Below are 24,562 nucleotides of genomic sequence, written 5' to 3'. Positions count from 1 at the left end.
TACGGGCCCTTCATGATATATCAATCTTCATTAGTCCATCTATTTGTTCATATAACATCATTTGCTCTTCTTTTTTCAGGCGTGATTTAGAACGTGGACTTGGATGAGGAATACACGATGTGGCGCACAAGCCGCAAATCGCTGGCCCACACTGTAAACATAGGCAACAACTGAATACTATGAGAAGGGCTATTCCGAGGAAGGATAGGACTTTCCATCCCCAGGCTGATAACACGCTCCAGAGCCAACCGGACCAAGTCCAGGTGCCTGGGTTCTGGTGTATCTGACTTGCAATCTTGTGAAGACGGGTTATGGCTCTATATACTGATGGTGCATTTTCTGGAATGAAAACACAGCAACTCGATCCGATGACTCTACAAGCTCCGCCCCTATCGGCCAGGATGACGTCAAGAACAAGACGATTCTGGAGAACAACAAGTCTTATGGCAGACTGTTCCTCTGTTAGGTTGCCTAGGGCGGAAGTAGTTTCATTCACTACTGCTTCAAGAGTTCTAGTTAATTTACGTATCAGTTTACTATTCGAGACAGTACCTAAATAGGGAAAGAAACCTTTATTAAAGTCTGTGTATTGCTCCCATGCTGTTTCAGTATAGTCGACAATCAGGAGATCTCTCTTGGATCTATTGTGTACTAGATGGGAGTCCCCATGATAATCAGGTGGGGCTAGGAAAACAGGTGGCAGAAGGAATGCAATGTAACAAGTACCATCCCAATCTAGAGGTAAGCGAACATAAGCTGTATGACCACAAATGAAATAGGAATGACGGGAAGCTTTGAATGTAGACTTGCCTTTATCCCTGAATTCAATCACAGTAGTACATTTACTATGACCTAGGTGTACTGAACCATTCTTTCTGACACATAATTCACCTTTTACTGGTAATACTGACATAGCGGGTAAGTCTGGTTTTGTATCGGACTGGATATTCAGAATCATGAGGTTAAGTGTAAAATTACCTAATCCATACGCTTCGTTTTCGAGATCGGTCCCTGTCCTTTGTGGCAGACCCTCCTTGTCAGGGAAACATGCTTTATGCATAACTGTGTTCAGATTTCCCCAGACCCAATTGCCCTGGTAAACTATGGAATCAGAATTTAAAGAGTTCATTAAACTAAACCATGCACCACAGGAACCATTGTGTGTAAACGGGTACGGAAAGAGGGGCAGAACTCCCTTGTATTTCTGATAGGGAGGGAGTCGGCCACATATCCAACAATTTGTAGCGTTGCTGGTCTGATGAGAATGATGTAACATACTGATGAAAGTATTGTTGCGCAGCGCAAGTCGGTATGATAACTCGTGAGGGGGCAATTCACTGAAAGTATGCTCGACAGTGTCATTTGAGGAAGAATGTGAACGTACGGAGATAGGAAAGTACATGTGTAATAATATGCTTGTAGCAATAATCGTAAGACTCAGAAAAAACATAATCAATAATGTAACAATGCAATGGCTACGGAGAGATTTACAATATTTCTCTTTCTTGATCTGTTTCTGTCTGTCTCTCTCTCTATTGGGGTCTAACTGGTACATGTCAGGAACCTGTCTAACCGCTTCACCTAGGGGAGGACTTAAACAATTAAACTGTCTGACTTGCTAGACCTCAACTTCATTCGGAACATCTGCTGCGGAGTTTTCTCTACCAGGGGGAGTTTAGTATCAGTCTCTGGAATGGGGCAGGGCTGGGAGTCCGTTTTTGGCGGCAGTCCATGGTATTTTTTGATGTGACTCGAGTGGAGCCAGCCTTTGCGGCCCTCCACCTTAACTGCTGTCCTTGTTGTTAACAGTACAAGCTTCAACTCCTGCCAGCGGGGCTCCAGTGGACTCCTCCTATCGAAATTCCGGATAAACACCAGGTCTCCAGGGACGATCTCGTGTGGCTTCACCTCGGTGTTGTCGGGAAAGGCTGCAGCTACCTGTGAACGACATGATTGTAGTGCAGACATCAAGGAGGCAAGGTAATCTGTCAGCATATTACAGTCAACATCTGTGATTTTACGAGGCAGAGGCGTCCCCCACATATTCGGCGGCCTGCCAAAGACCACCTCGTACGGGGATAGCCCTGTTCTTGAATGAGCTACCATTCTCATATAAAAAAGTGTAACTGGTAATGCTACAATCCAATCAACTCCCTTCTCTCTACATACTTTGGCAAGACGCATTTTCAAGGTCTGATTGTGTCTCTCTACGAGACCTGCTGCCTCGGGATGTCGGACACAGTGGAACTTCCACTGATATCCTAGCAGGAGTGATACCTGCTTCATAAGCTCGGACGAGAATGGCTGACCATTATCTGAGTACACGATACGGGGCAAACCATACCTGGGGAAAAATTCACGTACCAGCTGCTTGGCAGTGGTCGGAGCAGTGTAATCTGGGACTGGATATGCTTCTGTCCATCGGGAAAGTGCACATACAACTACGAGGACATACTTGAATCCTCGACAACGTTCCATCTGGATATAATCCATCTGGAGGACTTCAAAAGGGTGATCGGGAGGATGGAATCCACCTTGCTCTACGGGAATGCCTTTACCTGGGTTGAACTGACAACAGATCATGCAAGTACGCACTTTCTGTTTTGCTGCTGCTCGTAAATGCTTATTGAACCAAAGGTTTTGAATACTGTCTAACATGGCTTTTTCTCCTAAATGTGCAGGACTATGTGCTGTGTTAATGATAACTTGAACCATAGAGTCGGGGAGAAACCATGTGGCTTTTCCCTTCGTCATCCATCCCTCTTCTGTCTGTATCCCTCCTAGTTCAGTCCATTTCTTGATTTCATCTGGTGTAGCATGTGTCTGTATGTCAATTACATCTAGGGCGGGATCCCTAACTGTCATGCAATGTGTCGGTGTCGGGACTACTGTCTTTTTCATATCAGTTGTGTGAGTATGAGTCTGAGCTGTATGCTTGGCTGTTCGATCTGCCACGTCATTACCCTGGGCAATGGTATCTGTAACTTTCGTATGTGCTTTGCACTTCATGATGGCTATGACTGTAGGCAAATGTATTGCTTCTAACAGAGCTTGAATGAGGGGTCCGTGCTGGATCTTGGCACCGTGAGAAGTTAAGAAACCTCTCTCTTGCCAGAGGACTCCGAAGTCGTGCACAACTCCGAAGGCATAACGGGAATCTGTGTATATGTTAACTTTCTTATTCTTGGCTCGAATGCAGGCTTGGGTCAGAGCGATGAGCTCTGCTGCTTGAGCTGACAGGGTGTCAATACGATGTGTTTCTATAACTTCAGTTTCCGTCGTGACTGCATAGGCGGCCACTAACTCTCCTGTACTTGTTCTCATACATGAACCATCCACATAAAGTGTCAGGTCTGGATCTGGTAATGCGATATCTGTCAAGTCTTGTCTGGGTTTCGTCGTAATGGTAATGACTTCAACACAATCATGTGCCAAAGGGTCTGTCTCACTTAATGGCAAAAGTGTAGCAGGATTCAATGTATTGCAGCGCCTGATTTCTATATGTGGCTGAAACAATGTCAATTCATAACCTGTCAGTCGTGCTATAGTCAAATGCTGAGTCTGTGTTCTGTTCAAAAGGACTTCCACGGAATGTGGAACTTGTAATGTCAATTGGTGTCCTAATACTATGGAGTCATTTTGTCTAATTGCTAGAGCTGTCGCTGCAACTGACTTTAAGCACGCAGGCAAGGCCTGGGCTACTGGATCCAATGTACTAGAAAAATAAGCACACGGTTTGTGTGAAGCTGCTTGATCCTGGGTGAGGACTGACAATGCAGTACCTTCGCGTTCTGTGACAAAAAGTGTAAAAGGCTTGTTGTAACATGGTGTTGCTAAAACTGGTGCTTGACATAAGGCTTTCTTTAATTCGTCAAAGGCTTGTGTATGTTCCTGAGTCCAAGGGAGGACAGTCGAAGACGCTGCCTCCTGTGTTGTCAACTGTATGAGTGGCTTAGCTAGGAATGCATATTGTGGAATCGATTGTCTGCAATAGGAAGTGAGTCCAATAAAGGCTCGTACTTCTTTCTGTGTCTTAGGTTGCGGAAGATGTGCAATTAACTGTATTCGTTCAGGTGTAAGCTGCCTACCCCACTTGGTCAGCAAGTGCCCAAGGTACACCACTTGCTGAGCACAGAATTGTAGCTTCGAAGGAGACACCTTGTGTCCCTTGTCCGCCAAGAAAAGCAAGACCGTCAGTGATGCTTGTTCACATTCAGGTTCGCTACGGGCGGTGATCAATAGATCATCGACGTACTGAAGTAGGGCAGTGTTGGGTGGCATGTGAATACTGTCTAGTTGACGTTTTAATGCTTGACTGTAGATGCTGGGGCTTTCTGTGAATCCTTGAGGTGCGCGTGCAAATTTGAAACTTCGGCCATTTAAACAGAATCCGAAGAGGTATTGGCTTTCGGGGTCAATGGGGACACTAAAGAAGGCATTCTTGAGGTCTATTACGGTAAAGAACGTCGCTTCGGAATCAATAGCAGTCAATAGGGACGAAATGTCGGGGACCACGGGATATTGTGGTACAATGCATTTATTCAATTCCCGTAAATCGATAACTAATCGATAAACTGGAGGTGCATTTGGATCTGTACGTTTAAGAATTGGAATGATAGGGGAATTACAAACATTGGAGTCGGTTTCTACAACCAGTCCTTGTGCAATGAGCTCGTCAACGATTTTTAGTAAAGCCACTACAGCATCTGGTGGTAACTTGTATTGTCGGATACGTGGTAGTACTACTCCTTGCTTGAGTGTGACACGATATGGAGTAATGTGCATACAACCTACATCAGTGGGGCCTTGTGCCCATAAATGTGCAGGAACATTCTGTAATCTGGAATCAATATCTCTCAACACATAGTGACCCTTAAAGTCACGCAGGAACAGTCTTACTCCTTCCGGAGAACAACAAATTACAGCTCCTAGAGCTTTCAGAGTCTGAATACCAAGTAAGTTTTCTGGACATGATTTCGTGAGCAATAAATCTGTAGTGCGGGACAATGGACCAACTGCAAGGGGAACGGGTTTCGACTCTTCATTAACAATAGGTTTTCCTTAAAATCCAAGGGAAACATTCTGTGAGCCTGAGAGGGGTGCCCCTGGAACCTCGTCATGACTGATTGTTGTCCTGCTTGCCCCTGTGTCAATCAAAAACATTCTATCTTTCCCTAATACCTGACTATGTACATAAGGACCCTCTTGATCTACAGGAACTTCAATAAGAGGCAAGCCAACCTCCCTCTCTAGGCTGTTTCATGTAAATCGCTGGTAATCGGGGTAGTCGGTTTGGGCATACTGGTACATCTGCTGTGTTGCATGTTGTGTTGCGGCAATGGCCTGTGGCTGTGGTACCGCTACAGTCTGTTGTGAAACCTGCATAGGCTGTATATTCTGTGGAACATGTTGTTGGACCTGGTCCTGTCTAGGAGGACGCGGTCTCTCTTTAGTTTTACCTGTGGCTATGTTGTGTTTCAAAACTGCACAATCATTTACATAGTGACCTGGCTGTTTACAATAGTGGCATGTCCCTTTAACAGGAGCTGCTGAATTATTGGACTGTGATTGGGTCGGACCTTTTTTATGACCGTCTGTTGGAACTGACTGAGCAACTAGCATTTTCATTTTCGTGTCTTTCATACGTCTTTGTTCATGATCATGTTCTTCCCTGATCCTGTTCTGGTGGTACTGTAACATCTGTAACATTTGTGAAGGCGAATTAGCTTGCCATGTGCTCTCGACTTTCAGTACACGGTTCTTAACCTGAGGCAATGAATTCTCGACTAGTTTGGATACAAAAAGGTGTGGGTATGACTCGCTACTTGCTTTCAGACCACTATTAATAATAAAACATTTCTCAAATCGGGAATAAAAATCACTAGTGTCTTCATCGGGTTTCTGTTTGCAGGCTGAGATTGCATCCCAGTCCTCCTTTTTAGTTGCTAACAATCTTGGCAAAACCTGTACTAACAATCTTGGTAATGCTTTAGTTTTATCCCCAAGACCTAAACCTGGGGTTCGGCCAATTTCTTCGGTTTCTAATGCAGCCCAATCAATCTTTTGGTCTCCCACCTCCCATTCTTTTTCTTTGAGTTTCTCGTAAATACCGGCAGGCAATAATACTTTCAATATTTTCATGATATCGGGATAGGTGTAATCTCCCATGAGTAACATGTCTTTTATTTCACGGTGAAAACCTGCAGGGTCTTTATCATGACTGGGCACTATTTTCTTCATTTCCAATAATTCCATTTTAGTGTTGGGCGTGTATACATACACACGTGTAAGGGTATCATCAGTATTCCTGACTGGATGTACTTCTCGTAAGGGATTCTGTTTGTCAAAGTCAAAGTGAAACTGTTTCCTGACTGGGGGTGGAACGGAAACAAGGTGTGGAGTCAAGAAGGTTCTATATTTGTGACGTTGTTCTAAAATCGTTTCAATTAGATCGGTACCTAGACCTCTCCATCGTCTCAGGAGTAAGTCTTGCAATAAGTTATATAGCGGACCTGGATTAGATGCTTGGTTTTTATACTGTATAATGAGGTGCTGGGTCATGTATATACCAGCTAATCGCTGTTCTTCGGGGGTAAGACTTAAAAACGTTTGCACTACTGAATCGTCTTTATATATACTGTCATCTCCGGCCCACTGTACTGCGGACCGGGCTAGTTCTTGATCACGTAGGGTATTAAGTTCTTGATAACCTATCCTTTCTTTCAGTACTTTGTCAGTCATTTGGAATACATGTTCAAGGGTACATCGCTCTGGTATCGGACAAAGGTATCGTTTCTTGTTTTCAAACGTTTCTTGTTTACGGATGGGTCTATCGAAGGGCCTATCAAGAGGATACGGTCTAGGGAATTTCTCTCTGCCTACATATGCTATCGTTTGTCTATCTGTCTGTTGCGATGTTTCTGCTAGATCCTCTGATTCATCCTCCTCTTGCGAGGAGGTTGGGTCGTCTGATTCGAGTGGCTCTTCTGGTTCTCGACGGGCATGTATATCTATTATTTCCTTACGGATCTTTCTGACCATAGCATGCACACATTTCTCTTTATCATGTTTACCCTCCGCAATATTCTGGCTCCATTTGTTCAATCTATTCATCTCCTTTTGTGGAAAACCTGCCTGATCTTGTTCTCTTATCAAACAATTAACCAAAAATCGCATGATTAAACCTTTGTTCTCAACTTTCTGACGTGACATGGCTTCACCAACACTCTCCGATCTGTCTCCTGTTCTAATAAAATGGTACAATTTGTCTAGATGGTCTGGCATTTCTGGTAGTAATAGCAAATACTCTGTAACACGTCTTAAACGTAGGGACGCTAACAACATGGGTCCTGTTTTACCAGGCACTGTGTCATATCTGCAATCTGTAAGCTGTTCTCTAAGCTGTTCGGCCGGGGCACCTTTAGGTGTCCGTGCCATCGCGAATTCTCTCATTGTCACTCGATGTAACGGGGGCGGAGTCTGATAACCTTCTGTAGCACCTCCTGAGGCGGAGGCTTGAGCATAACCTGGCTGTAGGGTCGGTATCTGCTGTAACTGGGTTGGAATCTGAACAGTGTCAGTCCCAAAAGGATTAAGTGGATGCATTTGTTGAATACCAGGGGGAACAGCGGGTGCGGGTGCAGGAAGCGGTGCGGGAGGGGTCTGCTGTTGCGGACCCGGGGGCTGATGATCATGGGGCAGGTTATTGTCAGCAGGTGGTACACGGGCAGGTACATTAGTATATGCGGGAGCTACATCATCTAAATAGGAAGAAAGGAAAATGTCTGCTGCGGTCTTATGACGTAATTTAGTCGGAACCAATGGAGGGGGCAGATCTTTCGGGGTTTCCGGGGTCGCCTTGGGCAGGCCCTCGGCCAGGACCGGGTACAGTCCCGTCAAAATGGCATTACTCTGTCTGTCGTGTTGTTCTATTCTAACTCGTTCTCCTTCCTCTATTAGTTCTTTTTCTTTGGCTTTTTCGGAATCCTCTCTACTTTTCTCTGCTTTTCTGAGTGCTTTCTCTGTCCGTCTGTGTGCTTCTTTACGCCATAGTTCAATGGCATCTTTTTGTGACTGTCTGGCTTTCTTTTTCCACAACGCTTCTTCTACTCTCATGATGCACTCGGCATCCCATGTCCCTGTAACGGGCCATCTCTGATTCTCCGCTAAATCCTTGGTGTAATCCACCCACAAGTCGAGATATAATACGGCATCTAAGCCGTGCTTGTGGTACATAAAATGACCAGGAGTGTCCCTGGGTGGGATGGGAACAGCTTCCTCAAGTATCCCTTTTCTAGTTCCTATCTGACGTAATTTCGAGAATAGAGGCATTGCTGCCTTGATATAGACACTATACACAATAAACACAGTAAGAATAAATGCGAACAATCACTTATACCACGACATTAAAATACATTGAAACATTTCAAAACGAACAAAAAAACACCGTATAATTATATACTAGATGCACTGCTAAACAGTACAGATACACTGCTAAAACAGTGCAGACCGGGTCTGTGTACCCAAACCCGTCTTGACCGGATACAAATTAATGCACCCGTCTAGATGCGTCCCCAGCAACGGTACTCACCGGGAAGCACGGAACGGAAGGCCTCGGAAACTTGACTGGACTGGACTGGACTGACGTCACTGCTTCTGCTGCGCACTACGCATGCGCCTTGACTCTACTGGTGGGCCTCTCGATACCTCGGACACTGCTCTCTCGGCTGGGCTCTGGTCGGGATCCTCCGCACTCCTCACCGCCTCGTCTGGATGTCGGCCGCAGTCTCCGTCACCTCCGTAGGCCTGAGGGAGACACAGGAAATCCTGCGGATGCGCATGGGGTCCGTCACAGCTGTAGTCGGGGGCAGAACCTGCGACGCATCTCTGGCGCGTGGGGTGGGGGAGGGGTCCCTATTCGGGCGCCAAATTATGTGGTAAATAAAGATTTACCGTATACTGAATTTCTATGCGGTATAAGTTCAATAAAATAACTCAATCAAAATGAGAGGCAGAGTCCGTGGAGTCTGAGTTTATAAGGGTTTTATTCCATGTAATGGAATGGTTCGAACCATGGTATCATGTTCCATCACCACGAAGGTTCAGGAAGGGATAGACAATGCTTTATTAACAGTGCACAATATATATAGTCAATGCATACAATGGTGATGGATACAGAAGGCGTAACAGCTGAAAGAAACGAGATAAGAACACATGTGCGTAACAGAAGGCGTGCACGGAGGCGTACATGGAAGTGTGTTCTAGAAACATCACAGGAAAGTGTCACAGGTGGGTGGATTCATAGAGGAATCCTGCAGTGTCAGCAGAAATATATGGCTGGATGCGCGCGCAGGCAACATGACGTGTGATTGACGTGGAACTGGAGGGTGAAGGGGACTTGACATTTAGCTCTACAAGGGGAGACAGAAGTCTGGCGTGTCAGAACAACCTAAACCCAATCATATCTGATATCTTGTGTTTGAGGAACTGTATTATCTAGAAGGAAAGGTCTTTCGGGTAAAGGCTATTCTATACTGACTGCTAGTGCGTGCATATGTGTCCATGTGACTACGTGTAATGCGAGGGGCCATGGGCCTACCATGGTAACGGGAGCAATGAATTACTTGCACAGAGACAGAAAGGCCGGGCCCTTTGCTCTGCAGCTAGGGAAATGTTTACCTAAATCACTAGACAGGAATGTATTTTCGAGGAGCGGAGCAGATACCTTGAAGGCTAAATTGTCTTGGCAGGCAAGCAGGCCGAGCTGGGCACCGCTCGCCGCGCAGGGAGTAAGGCAAGGGTCACGGATGCAGATCCAGGCTGTAGCTTTCTGAGGCAGAAGGCAAAAAGGGCTCGATGGCAGAAATCAGGGCCTAACTCAACAGAGCCAGGAAAACGTGAAAGTGCACTATGTGAAGACGGTGGCACGGCATACTTAGGAACGGAATTATCGACCCATCCATGGTGGATCTGATAGAGGACATGTTAACGTTGGACGCAAATGTATTTGCGTCTTCATATCCGGTCATGGAGGGAAATTACATGTACTTGAAGCACGTACATGGAGCCGTTGGGGTCTACGTTAGGGGACACAATTGACCATAAAAATTCCAATTACCTCAGAAGGAGGGCGAGAACCCAATAGATTGCTCTCTTCTGATCCATCTTCTGTCTTCGGGACATTTAAATCCAGCTTTGGAGATGTGATATGGGTAATTTGGGGATCGAAGCGTAACTGTTTGGATCTTTTTTTGCTTATCCTTCCTTTCCCTTTTTCCCTTCTTTTTTGTCTTATGAACAATGCTACTTCTGTTCTTAGAAACTTTTTCCTTACTCGGAGAGCATCCAACCTTAGAGTCCTCCTCTATATGCTGCTTTTTGGAATTAAAACCAGATTTGAGAAAAATAGGGAAGACCTTATGGGTTATATTTGTATTTGTAATTTCCGTCGTAGTTTGCGAGCAAAACGTAGATGCGGCAACTGTAGCTAAAGGTTCGAAGTTGAAAAGCTGCCGTAAGGAAGAAGAGAGTGATTTATCAAAAATATTGCAGTTTTCTTTCATTTTAATTTTGGTGGCTCTACTACAGAAAGGTTCACTAACCTGAGTACCAAAGTCTCGACCTTTAACATGTGGAAAAGAGTCTGTTTGGGTAGAATAAGACTTGTCAGAGTCGACCTTCAAACGAAGGGGAATGGAAGATCCTTTCTCTAGGTTAGGTACACCAAGGGGAAATGCACAGGCTTTTCCTGACAATAGATTATGTTCAGAGGCAATATGCTTTGTCAGGGCTAAAACGGATTCCAAAATACCATCAGAATTATTTACTGATTTTTCCACTAAGGCAAAGATGGAAACCAACACTTTTTCTAAACAAAGCAGTGATTCCGACATCGGTCTTTGTGATTCTAGATTATGTATTGAAGGGAGAAAATCCCGGGAGAGATCAGGAGTAATTGAACCCCTTGTGTCTAATAAGCTTGTTCCACTAGGTGTACTACTGAACAGTTGCAGTTTCACAGGCTGATCCTTAAAGGACGGTAGAGTGGTGGGAGTAAAAACCTTAGATGATTCTTGGTTATGAACGTGGAACCTTTTTAATGGATGATCTAGATTTATATCAGGTAAAGTAAAATCTTCCATTATATATTCTCCCACTTTTAATCCTGGTTGCGAAACTCCTTCCAGTTCATAGACCCTGTTCACAAAAGGGTGGATAGTTAGATTTGCCAGTAGAGTGTCAGCCACCCCAGATTCTGAAAATTGAAGATCGGGATGCCGTGATCCCCTGATTGTAGACGGTAAAATGGAGGGTAGTACTGGTGAGGATACTACTGGGAATGGATTTCCAGGACCTACATGGATCTCTACTTGAACAGCATATTCTTTTTGGGGAAACTCCGACATTCCTGCAGATTTAAAACTTATTTCTTTTTTAGGAAAAAAGGAAGGGATGGTATTAAAGCACTTCAGAGAGTGTATTTGCAGTGAGTTGTTCCTTAAGGGGTTAGCTCTGGTTTTTTTGCAAAGCTCTTGCATATACTAGTCTACCAGAGTGTAATTTTTTAGCAGTCATAGCTTTATTCGGGAATAACTCCCAAAGCTTGATGCGCCAGAGAGCCGATCTACTGGTGCGCCGCTTATGCTACACCGTGCACCAGACACTATTTTAGCGCTACTTAATGAGCGACCCCCAACTGGGTGGCCAGAATGAACAAAGTCTAGAGAGCCTTTAGAAAATATTTGAAGTGTTTGCGATACAACAGTATTAGCACAAGGAACAACAGACCAGATGCCTACACGCACGGTGGGACCCTGTACCCTCTACTGCTCTAGAGACATGCTGCTCTTAAACCAAACATGTGTACCCAACATACAAGAAAGGGACACAGGGCAGAAAATAGGTTTAGGCTTTCTCCCACAGATCCAGGAATCCAGGAAGCACCCCTCCGCTTAATTCTGCTCTGCAGCGCTCAGATTACATGACTGCTGCCTGAGCAGGCTCCTCCTTGTCCTGGCGGGGAAACTCACTTGACAAGGCAGGAGGGGAATCCACTGTACCTCTGTGGTGAAATACACAACTACAAGTCCTAGAATGCACTGGGATAAAGATCAGGATAGTGCAACGAAAGGATCTGCGACGTCCGCGGGGGCCACAGGTCGCAAGTCTCTGGCCACTCCACACGATGCTCCACACAATGCCTCCAGAGCCCCAATGCCTCGACTATTATGCAGCGCCCTGCTCCGTCTGAGCGTCTGAGCCCACAGCCCCCAACACTCCACTCAGCTGCTCTTCCGTGTTGCCGCTTGCTGCTCTCTGAAATTGTCTTAGCAGCACAGAGGGGGCCGAGACTCAACACACTCAGCCCTACTTGGTTACCTGGCTGCCCGCTGCCAGCAATCCACACCTTGATCCCAACCTACCCCAAGAAGAATGGGAGAAGGAAAGGCATCCAGTATCAGCAGGGGAGCGGTGGCTTCGTCTTCCTGTCTGCTCTGCTCACTCAGCCCCACGTTGATGCCTGCCACCGCCACACAGAAAAAGAGGCAGCCATAGTCACCGGTGTCAGCAGGGATCAGCGGGGGAGCCACTGTTTGATAGACTTGATGGAGCCGTGGTACGGCGCCTTCCCGTCCTCCCGCTTGCTCCGCTCCAGCTTCGACCACCGCTCACTCGGCACTCGGCACTCGGTAATCTCCAAGCTGAGTCTTCTTGCCACTATCTCACTTGCCTCACCATATTAACAAATGCAAAAGATGAACCTTTTTACCATGTTAAAAGGATACTAAGAAATATGACCTGCATTTGACTCCAGAAATTTGCAACAGTTTTAACTCATTTTTACATGTCAACAATAAAATATGGACAGTCCAGTGCCAGAGTCTTCTTTATACATTAACATGGTTGCTCAACAAGTTGAGAGGACCTGACAACAAAGGTCCATGCACCCAAGATAATTTTGATTAAAAACCTATCTACAAGAGGGTTTTGAAATGTTAGAAATTGCTCCAAGGGTCACTCTTTCCTGATGTAAGAAATTGGGTTAGTAGGTGAGAGAGGGGGGAGCCCCACTCAAGTAATTAACAGAATCCCTGTCACAGTGTGAACCACAAAAGTAATTAAAACGTGTGCTTGACCCTCTGGTAGCTTGGCACAAAAGCAGTCAGTCTTAACTTAGAGGCACTGTTTAAAGTAATACAGTAATACAGTAATAAAGCTAAAACACAACAGAAGGAAAATCTCAAACCAATAAAAATATTTTTTTACAACTAAATAGGCAGTCACAAGTGCAGTTATCTATCAGGCACTTGGGTCATTATTTGAATGATGCAGCAGGTGCAATGGCACCGAGCCAAATAGTTGTCAGAACTCCTCTAAACACCTAATATGGCTATATTTTACTACTATTCAGGCAGTCACAATTGCAGTTACCTTGCAATTGAAAGGGGCTTGATTTAAATGGTGCAGCAGGTGAAGAGGCACCAGGGCCAAAGGTTGTCATAACTCCACTAAACGCCAAATATTGCTATAATTTCCTGCTAAACAGGCAGTCACAAGTGCAGTTAGCTTGCAGGTAACAGGGTCATTATTGGAGTAGTGCAGCAGGTGCAGTGGCATCGGGTCCAACATTTGTCAGAACTCCTCTAAGCACCTAATATAGCAATATCTTTCAATTCAACAGGCAGTCATAAGTGCAGTTTTCTAGCAAGCACTAGGGTCATGATTTCAATAGTGCAACAGGTGCAGTGGCACCGGTACCAAAAGCTCATGGCACCCCATTAAACACCCAATATTTGTATATTTTATTCCTAAACAGGCAACCACAAGTGCAGTTATCTTGCAGACAACAGGGTCATGATTTGAATTTTGCAGCTGGTGCAGTAGCACCGGGCTCAAAAGTTGTCAGAACTCCTCTAAACACATAGGGACAGATTTACAAGCTCCTTGCAGCACTTTTGCGTCACTTTTCCCATGGTAAAAGTGACGCAAAAGTGGCACAGGGGGCTTGTAAATCTGCCCCATAATATTGAAGTATGTGAATATCAAACAGACAGTCACAATTGCAGTTACCTTGCAGTTAAAAGGGACTTGATTTGAGCATTTTGCTACTAAACGGGCAGTCACAAGTTCAGTTATCTAGCAGGCACTAGGGCCGTGATTTCAATGGTGCTGTAGGTGCAGTGGTGCTGAGGCAAAAACTTGTCAGAACTCCTCTAAACACCAAATATTTCTATACTTAACTACTAGATAAGCAGTCACATGTGTAATTACCTTGCATGCACCAGGGGCATGATTTCAGTGGTGCAGCAGGGGCAGTAACACCGGGAAACCAAGCTCTAGGAACCTAAACACCAAATATTCCAATATTGTATTACTAAACAGGCAGCCACAAGTACAGCTACCTTAAAGGCAACAGGGTCATGCTTTGAAAGTGCAGCAGGTGCAGTGTCAATGGGGCCAAAAGTTGTTGAAACTCCTCTAAACACATAATATTGCTATTACATCAATTAATTCAATTATTTCCCTCTTTTATTTCATTTTTCAAAATGTTGCTATTACTTACCCTCACTATACCACTAGTAACAACACAATAAATTGCCGTTTTGTACATTTTAACAGACTGTCTGTAACTTATATTGTACAACTACTCAGCAAGCTACAACGTACAACAAAAACAGCTTATTATTAATCACATAGGTGAAACCTAATGAATTTACCAAAGCTTGTTAATGCTATCAGCCCCATTTCCTTTCCCTTCCATCTCACAGCCACCCCTTGCAGCAGTGCCCCCAGCTGCCACACACAAATATGCCTCTATCCATGCCAATGAACAAGTTTGCACCAGTGTTACAGAGATAAGTTGTGAGCATAACAGGTGAATTGGGCAGATATGTGCAGATGTTCTGTTCAGAGGGCAGTCACTGCTCTGAAGTAAGCAGCCAGATACTGACCAGTGAACACACAGAGGAATAACGTATTCCCTTATTTTATTTACCAGCAGCAGGCAAGAGTGCCAAATTTGCTCTCGTCCATGGCGCTCTCAGACCAAGAGCTGTCTCTCCCTATAAATGTGCTGCTTACAGAAGAAAACTGCTTCATAGCCTGGTATTGTTCTCACAAGCGCCACCTCAGAATCTGGCAGTTTAAAATGCGGTCCCTTGCCATGGGAGGAAAATTTAAATTAGGCATACATAGGGAGATGGCGAATAAAAAAAAAAATGTGGAATAAAGAATTGCCATTTTAACTCACATTTTCCTCATTTTTTCCACCCTGTGGTCAAATTTCGTGGGCTCATTTAACCTCTCTTGTCCTTCGACTATGGTCATGATTAGAATGCCAGGTAAACATGGAAGGCCAAACTCATTTTGTTATTCTTTTCTCCATGTTCGCCGCAAGCTCAACAATTTCAAAGGAGTGGTTAAACCACTCTTTGGTCTATTTTATCAATCACTAAGTACATGAACACTAGAGCCAGGACTGAAGATTCCAAATTAACATCTGAAAATAGCAGATAGATGGTCCTTTTTTTTAAACAATATTCTTAACCTTTTTTTGAACAATTTCCGAATTAAGTACATTTGCATATAAAAATGTGCTACAGTGTTTGATACATTCTTTCCCTAAATTACTATAACATGGTAAATCTGATTATGTATGGAAAAAGGGTAATAGCAGATGGTCGGTCATTGGAAAGGCAAATCTTGTGTGTGCAGGTTCACACTGCCATATTAACCTGGCAAGCAGTCCCTCTTGCCAGGCCTAAACCTTCCCTTTTTATACATAACATGCTCCCCTAAGTAGGCCCTGTATAAATCACAGGGCAGGGTGCAGTGTATTTTAAAAGCAAGAACATGTACTTTTAAACTTTACATGTCTTGGCAGTGAAAAACTCCCAATTTAGTTTTTCACTACTGCAAGGCCAATCTGTCCCATAGGGTAACATTGGGAATACGGTATTGCACCCTTTAAGAGATAGTCTTTTCAAGTTTAGTCTAATTAAACTTAAGATTTAAAAACACAACTTATGCCGAGGATGGATTTTAAATTCTAGTTTTGTAAATGCCACCCTCAAAACCCTGGGGGGCTGGCCAAGCACTTTGCCAGGCCGGTTTTGGGTCCCAATCCGGCCCTGCATACACCTGAAAGGGCTGTGTCCTGCCCCCACACAAAGGAGTTATAAACCCCTGTAGTGTGTCTGTAGCCAGGACAGGAAGGGAGAGCCTCTGTTCACTTAAAAGCTTTCTCTGAGGTCTCCCCCACTTCAAAGGCACCCCTGGGTATAAGTACTGGACCTCTGGCAGTACCAAATGAGTATATCTCTGGACCTGTGACCAACCTGCCAGGAAGAAGATCTGCTGGCACTGGCACTCTGCTGGAACAGCTGTTTACTAAACTCTTGCCTTGCTATGTTGCCCTGCTGCCTGCTGCTCTCGCTCTGCTTGGGTGGAAAGAACTGGACCTGCATCACTTGAACTCAGGGTGACTGCAAGGACTTGCTGGCTTACCTCCTGTTGCCTAAGTCTCAGAGAACAAAAGGCTTCTTGTTCCAACCCTTGGACTCATCTGCTTGTTACTCTGTCCTGCCAAGTGGTGCCACCCCAGTCCTGGACCCTTGGAAATGGACCTTGGGGTTTGCTCCAGTTGAACCAACACATCCTTTGCTGTGAGAGCAAAATTGATGCATTGCAACTGTAGTAGGAATTGAATCGGCGCATCACACACAGAACTGCTGCATCATACTCAGAACCACCACTTTGGAAGTGACGCATTGCCCCCACTGCGTGGAGAAGTTCGAAGCATCACATCTACAGCGCAAAGAAACCCAGTGCATCACATTCGTAACCGCTGCACAGCGGAACCAACGCTTTGTTCACATACCTGACAGATCGCCACAGTTGCGTGGAGAAATTCGGCACAACACCTCACCTGCTTGAGGATCACAGATGCATATTGCTGTTGTGACCAAGATCAGGGTGCTTTTACTCCGGGGCTTGCATGAGTCCTGTATCCAGCGTATGTTCTATCATGAGCAGCCTGAACTCTTGATTATGTCACAGGACCAGTGTGACCAATTAGCTCTTTACGTGCTACTTGCTTAAAAGCGCTATATTTTACATTTAGGGGCCGATTAGGATGGCGGACGGACTTGCGTCCGTCCGCCACCCCTGAGTAGGAGGGACCATCCGCATGGGCAGCGGCGGTCCCTCCATGGCAATTAGGATGTGACCGCCACCCTGGCGGTCACATCCTGTATGTTTTACATTGCGGCGGGTGCTGCTTGAAGCAGCACCCGCCGCAATGTAAAAAATGAAAGCAGTGCATTTGCATGCACAAAGCGGCAGACACCGCGTGGTGCCTGCCGCTTCGTGCACGCAAAGGCAGGGGGGTACCATAGGTACCCCCCATGTGCACCCCCCACGCAACCTTCAACCAGGGGGCCCGCAACGGGCCCCCAAAGTGAATTTCCGTATGCTTTTCCACGGCGGAAAAGCCGCCGCAGAAAAGCATTACTTTCCCTACATCCTAATATGGCTGGCGGTGTCTGATAGACACCGCCAGCCATGTTAGTGCTTTTCCGCCGTGGTCGCCTTCCGACCGCGGCGGAAAAGCGGAGGACAGATTGTGAGACCCACCAGCCATCCTAATTTGGCGGTGGGTCTTTCAAGCGTCCTCGGCGGATTTCCTGCATCCTACGGGCCGGTGGTGGCTTCCGCTGGCCCGGAGTATGCGGGAAATCCACCATCATAATGACCCCCTTAATCTTTAAACATTCATATCTCGTCTTCTTCTGGATGGACTTTTGCCATTTAGGTGATTTATCATCTAAAAAATCATAGTCAAGTTTTCCAACCTGGTGTGCATTATTTTGTTGTTGTTTTAGCTGTGTTACTATATGAAGTGTTGCACAAATACTTTACACATTGTCTCTTAAGTTAAGACTGACTGCTCTGTGCCAAGCTACCAGATAGTGAGAACATGATAATTTAGGTTGTGTTGTGATCTACCCTGACAAGGATTGTGGTTCCTGCTTGGACAAGGTGCATACCTCTGCCAACCAGAAGCCTCAATTCCACTGGCTATAGGAACATCCTACATATTTACATATTGGTGCCGTGGCCAACTGGATAGCCAGGTCAGAGGAATACAACAATTGCTCACACATGAAGTATCACTTAGTCTGTATTCATTCTATCCCTAATGGCTTTGTGGCATAGAATGAAAAGGTTCTATGATTCTCTCGAATGATATGAGCATTGGGGCAATGCTACCCTCCCGGTGAATTCTAAGGAGATGGATTTTTCTTTAAGCTTTTAGTTAGTTTGTGTGGCAGGCAGAGTATTGCAGAGTTACTCACTCCATGAGTCCACCATTATTTGAGCTTCTCAGAAATCCCTCTGTGAAGGCTGTGTATTCAAGCGTGTCAGCGGGACTGAGTTGACTCCCAAAACGGCAGAATGTAATGGCAGGTCCCAACCCAATCGATTGCCACCCATAAGGGTGAAAAATGGTCAGGATGACCCGTTATACATTGTCTGCATATCATCTGGATAGCGGCCCAAAGAGTTCGGTTTCTTCAGCTCTGTATCATATCCAGCGGGATCCTCCATGCTGCAGAGATGAAGAAGGTCTTGGGGACCCTGCAGAATCTATCTGTCGGTTGATGACTTAGGCCAGCCAAGTGCTTGCCCATCCAGATATTGGAGCAGTGAGAGTTCTGACACCACTCTAAGGATAAGCTGCTTTCCTCTGCAAGGTCCCTTAAGGAGGGAAAATCGCTCTATTAACTCCTAATTAGGAATGCTGAGTCAGACCATCAAATCATCTTCCAACATGCACATCCTTCAGAATAATCTCAAGCATACATGATCTCACAATAGAGGACTTTCATGTAATCAGCCTCTGGTTCATATAACATTGATTCTGGGCTCTATCTGACTTACACTACAAACACATCCACTTTCTTCCTTGCACTTCACTCTGACACAAGTGGAAAGCTCACAAGGGCCACCAATACACAAAGACCCTGCTGTGGCAACTAGAGGCCAGGCACCATGACAAACGTACCTATAGGGGAAACGTTTCCTACACCCGATTCATTAAAAACAGTGCAATTGAAAGGTAGCCTAATTTCTAGTAAGACAAAATAATGCACAAAAGAGTTGCATTTCTGGAAATAAATACGCAATCGTCAGTCACAAAATCAAAGTCTGCAGGACTTCTGTTTACAGACACTTCATCAACTGTGGACCATTTACCAAGAGTGAAGATGTTTCCACAATTGTAAATAAAACCTATAGATATTCAAATGGTACATTCTAAGGGAGTGTCAGGTGACCATATTCACAAACCTTTACAATGTGTTTCCCATACACATATGCACTTCCAAACTTGGGTCTAACAAGAACAAATGTAAGTGTTGCAAATAGTGTAAGGAAATGCAAGCAAGACCCCCGTTTTTGCAGGGATCTACCAGAAAGGACACCTTCATATTATGTCCCATGTGACAAACAAAAAAACATTTATGAAAGACCACATTACGAAGGACCTGTGCCAAAGGATGTTGGTAAAGCCACTATGTCTTATAATGTGCTAAATTCATGTACACAGCATGCCTGTCTATCCTGCTCCATGTGTTTTTGTTTATTTCCTCTTACTTTCGTTGCGAGGTCCTGGGAGCTGTAAAGCGCTTGTTTCATTTATTTGTGCATCACATCCAACTTTCCTTTTTTTAACATTTTAATTACTCTTTCTAACTTGGCTGTCGACTATGTTAAAATGTTAAATTAAAAAAAGTGATCTTGTATCACATACATGCACACACATGCCGTCATTTGCATGCCCCATAACTAGGCACCTTGTTTTAAGGTATTTCTTTTTTTGACATTTTCATCTGTATTTATCCATATTTATTATTTTCTAAGTTTATCTCTATTTATCCATATTTGTTTTGGGTTTTACAAAAAGATTTAAGCTGAAACTAGCATATTTCCTCATTTCATGGTTGAATGGCTGACAGGTTTCAGTGATATGAACACCCACAGATGATGAATCAGTGCACTCACATGATAACATGCAAATGTTAGTATTAACTTGTTGCATATCTAATACTGTTTAAGCCTCTTACTAAAATTCCTTTCTTTTTTCAACCTCCTTACCTGTAAATCGACACATCTATTGACCTGGCAGTCATGACTGACAGCGTATAGAATCACTCAAACAACACCCAATTTCCATTGTAATTCACATTTAAAAATAAATTCAGGCATAAAAATAAATCGTTTCCTGTCGCTCTGTATGTGTAAAAACCAGTAAAAACAGCATGTGTGCACATCAGAGTCCAATAGAAAACCATATTCAAGCTTTCTGCCATGCATGGGCAGGCCTTGAAGAATGCTTAAGTATGGCATTGTAAACAAACATTAACAAAGACAGTAGCTCAGCATTTCAGAGTCAAGAGCTATTGCATTTGCCAATGTTTGTTTAAAGATGACTTCAACAATGAAGTAAGTAGACCCTGCTTCTGGGAACAATGCACCTAATGAATTTCAATGCACTACTCAGTGTGGGATAGAAGGGCACATTCAAACAGACAATAGCTTCAAGTGGTAGGCCTATACACATCTGGGATGAGCCAAGGCATGATTCACAAAGTTTCGAACCAATGGCTGAAAGAGGCTGTTCCAAAAAGCTAGTGACTGAAAAGGGCAGTAATATGTCTGATTGAATCAATGTGCTCTAGAACCCAGGACTAAAAAGTAGCATAAAATTATAGGTGGTGAAAATAGTTAATATTTGTATTCAGTCACTATGGTTAAAAAACTGTTAACACATCTTTAACAACATAGGTTTTTTTCTTACTCTACTCTCCAGTTTCTGGAGCTGCTTCTTTCCACCCTTAATTGCAACCAGCTCAGCATCCTCCAGTTGGTGCTGCAGGTCCTTCACTGTCTGTTCAAGATTCTTCTTCATCCTTTCCAGATGGGCACTTTGGTCTTGTTCCTTCTTTAGCTCCTCAGCCATCATGGCCGCCTAAATATAGGAAGAAAAAGGATATTCAATGTAAGAAAACAATGGGTAAGAAATGGGAAAATGTGATGTATTTATTACGACAAACACCAGAATGGAAACCTAGAGTTGAAACATACATCGGTGATGGCTTTCTTTGCTTTTTCTTCTGCATTTCTAACTTCATGAATACTTTCTTCCACTTCCGAATGTAGGTGGGTAATATCACTTTCCAGCTTCTTTTTAGCATTAATCAGACCCGTATTCTAAAACATAGAAAATAATACATGAAAACACATTGGAAAGGTTTGGAGCCATGCCATAAAGACAGTTTACTTTTTTTTTTAATACCACACATCTGTTCTCAAGAATATTACACTTCTAATTTAATAATTGGGGAAGTGGAATTGCAGTTTAGTAGGGATAGACCTTGAATGGGTCGCCTTCAGATAAAAAAAAGCATCTTGGGGTCAATCTATGTTTTTTCATGAAGAGCTGTAGTCTTAAATGATAGGATCACGAAGAGGACACGACTGACTATGTTAAAATATATAGCAGCTAAAAAGTTCTAAGAGCATAATATTTGGATAATAACAAACCAATATTTGCCAAATAATATTAGCAGTTAGATTTTTTTAAAATAATTTGGTGGAATCACACTTCTCCTATATTGCAACAGTTGGTATGGTTTGCTTTACAAGGAGGTGATATAAAAGATGAAGTGAATCAACATTTATAAGAGGTACAGGCAAGCCAGGGCAATTCGCTCTTTTGATTGTGAGTCCTGCTGGTGGTATCCACGGTCTGCCAATCTCCTTTCATTGTTTAACAATTTCTTTAATATATTGTCTACATCTTCATGATCGTTGATGGATGACAACATTATCCTAATGCCTGCAAGGATTTGAAGACCATTCGTCATGCCTGTAAATGTTTAAGTACATCGATATTTTAATATTTGTAGAGTTGAATACCCCTCTTAAGCATTTCAACATTCTCAGATTTCAAGAGACTAGCCATATAAGCCACCTCCATATAAATATCAATACGATTTTTGTCTGTATGATTGTTCCAGAGCTATAACTTTAAAAGACAGATGTCCAAAAGGGATTTTGCAGTTGTTAAGCCCTTGATTCACAAAAGCCTTTATGACTGCAAAATGACATTTGGTTATGTACAAAACTCAACATGTTAATGATTCACAATTTGAGTTTGCTAGTCTCAAAAGAAATTTGTAAACACATCCGGTTTTCCTCTAAGAAAAATGGGCTTCGTATCAAAAAAAATGGATTGCTTTATTAAATAGCAATCACTGACATGGTTGTCTGCTGTCCTCAGTGGGTCACCATCCCTGGGACAGCAACGAATCGTCTGGGTCACAGTTTGCAACTTACCTTATTAATATGCATTAGAAGTTTAAATTGTGACTCAGTACGATTCAGTTTCTTGTGACCAGACCTATTAGCTCTGTTTATCAAAATACCATTGAATTCACTAAAAGTGGCCACTTCAGCAAAAACAATGTGCAGACATCTGGCCTTAGAGTTTCATCTTCAATAGCTGAAATGTTTTCATCTTCTTTCGGAAAATACAATATAGATGCTGTACATCACCATTGTCATTATAGCATATTAGTAGCGCAATCACTGTATTCAAATATGGCTCGAAGTGGCAAGTGTCTTTTTCAGAAATAACTTAATCTCTGCTATTTGTTTAATTAATAGATTCATACTTTTAAAGAGAGCTTTGAAGTCTTATCTTCCAGTCTTTGGTGATGGTGCCTGATATTTGCATCTTACATTATCTAATGGCCTTTCATTGCTTTGGTTTTGTAATTGTATTTGTTCTTTGCTATTTGGCTTGTATGGTTGCTTGAAAGTAGGAGGAGTCTTGACGTTTGCAGGCAATTTATTCGTTTGGCCGAAGGTAACAATGGGGAGGTAGTCACCCACAAATTTTCTGGCTGCTTATGGCAGTGAGAAATTCTTACACAGAGAAAGCTATTTTCCACACTGGAAACAAATGGAAAATAATATAGTGCAAATGCACATTTCCACCTAATTTAACATATTTCTTGAAGTCTCAATTCCTCTTATCCTAGGTTTGGGGTTTTTAACAGTGCTCACAGGAATCTGTGAGAGGAATGTATTTCCAGGACTTCTGTCTTCAAACAAAAGTTACCATTCACAGGAAAAACAAAAAATCTGATTTTAAGATAGATGTGTTCCTATTCACTTAAATGTACAACTTTCTTTATGAATCAGACCGAATGCTTGTTTATGTGGTTTGTTGTTATAAGGACTATATTTGTTTGGATAAATAAGATTAATTAGAGCCATTGAAATACAGGCCTTGTCCCATTCCCCAACAAAGGTTGTCAATGCCAATAGGTCTTGCTTATCTTTACGTACAAATGAGATCGATTGGCATTGCTAAGGCTTACTTACAGTCGACTGTCTGTTAGGATCCATGTTGTATCTTCCACGCCTCTGCTGCAATTTTTTCTAGTGACCACTATGTACGACTGAAATGCACCAAACTGCTGTTGTTTACAAAATGGCTCTGTTTCATAGATGTAATGATTGCTTGGAGCAGGTAGACTGACAAATCTATCGATGGCGAAAGTGAAAAGCTCCCGTGGGCTAGTCAAACACAGTCAGGGAGGAAAGCATCAAATAAGAGGAAGGCAACTGTGAGTGGCATGAAAGCCATCCAATCTTGTGCAAGGATTGGCTTTGTAGAGAATTTCATACAGTGCTATCTCGCAACAGACACCTTGGTAGTCCAGATTTACCTTTACAAGGTACTTGAAGAGAAAATAAACTGCCCCACCTGTGGGTGCTCTCCAGAAATGTTTGCTTTTTGAGTCTGGATTTACTGGTATATTTTCATTATGGCAGTAGAACATAGCTACACATCTCCCAGTAATTGTGCTGTGCTCCTTAAAAAGTTTAACAAATTACTAATTTCAATGGTCTTAGCTAACTCTTTAAAAGGACCTTAGTAATATGTTGTAGGTAGGGCACAAATGGCACTATCACTTGTAATCTGCAGTATGGCTTTACAGCACCCACATGAGTGACTGCAAAAATATGGTCCAGGGTTGCCTCGGTAAGCTTAATCTGACGAAAGCTGAAACTGCAGCCAGCACATGCCAAAGTAAATCAAGCTTGGCATATTGAAACACCTACTTTTAACATGAATTATGTCACTGCATATGTAAATCATTGGAGTACAGATGTATGATGTATGTGAGAAAGTCATCCTCTCAGCCCTGATCACTCCCCATTTTTTGACTGATACTGGAGGTAACTGGCACTGACGTTACCCTGGACCCTGCAAACCAGGCCCAGGGCCAGTGTTCTAATTAAAAAGGTATATGGTAATTAGGTGTAATTACAATTGGAACTGACAACCTACCTGTAAGTTCCTAGTATATGGTAGGGCCTGTAGGTTTAGAGGCCCAGCCGATTTCATGCACTTGAGTATGCACTGCTGTGTGGCTTGCTGTCATTTTAAAAGTCAGACTTGCTTTGCAAGCTACTTTAAATTGGA

General features: G+C 43.5%; 1 protein-coding gene across 2 annotated transcripts in view; it reads right to left on the bottom strand.

Annotated features, from left to right (window-relative positions):
• The window catches only part of LOC147701928 (myosin-1-like), a 253,534-nt gene that overhangs the window by 15,254 nt on the left and 213,718 nt on the right, over positions 1-24,562 (bottom strand). For both annotated transcript variants that reach the window (XM_086930553.1, XM_086930554.1), the window contains 2 exons: positions 21,148-21,273; positions 20,861-21,031 (listed from right to left, as the gene is read on the bottom strand). In XM_086930553.1, coding sequence (XP_086786679.1) covers positions 20,861-21,031; positions 21,148-21,273 — 297 coding nt within the window. The remainder of the gene's footprint in view (positions 1-20,860; positions 21,032-21,147; positions 21,274-24,562) is intronic.

The sequence above is a fragment of the Lissotriton vulgaris genome, chromosome 7, assembly GCF_964263255.1.
Source record: "Lissotriton vulgaris chromosome 7, aLisVul1.2, whole genome shotgun sequence".
NCBI classification, from domain to species: domain Eukaryota; kingdom Metazoa; phylum Chordata; class Amphibia; order Caudata; family Salamandridae; genus Lissotriton; species Lissotriton vulgaris.
The sequence above is the reverse complement of the archived record's forward strand: the minus strand, read 5'-3'. Positions and strand labels throughout refer to the sequence as shown.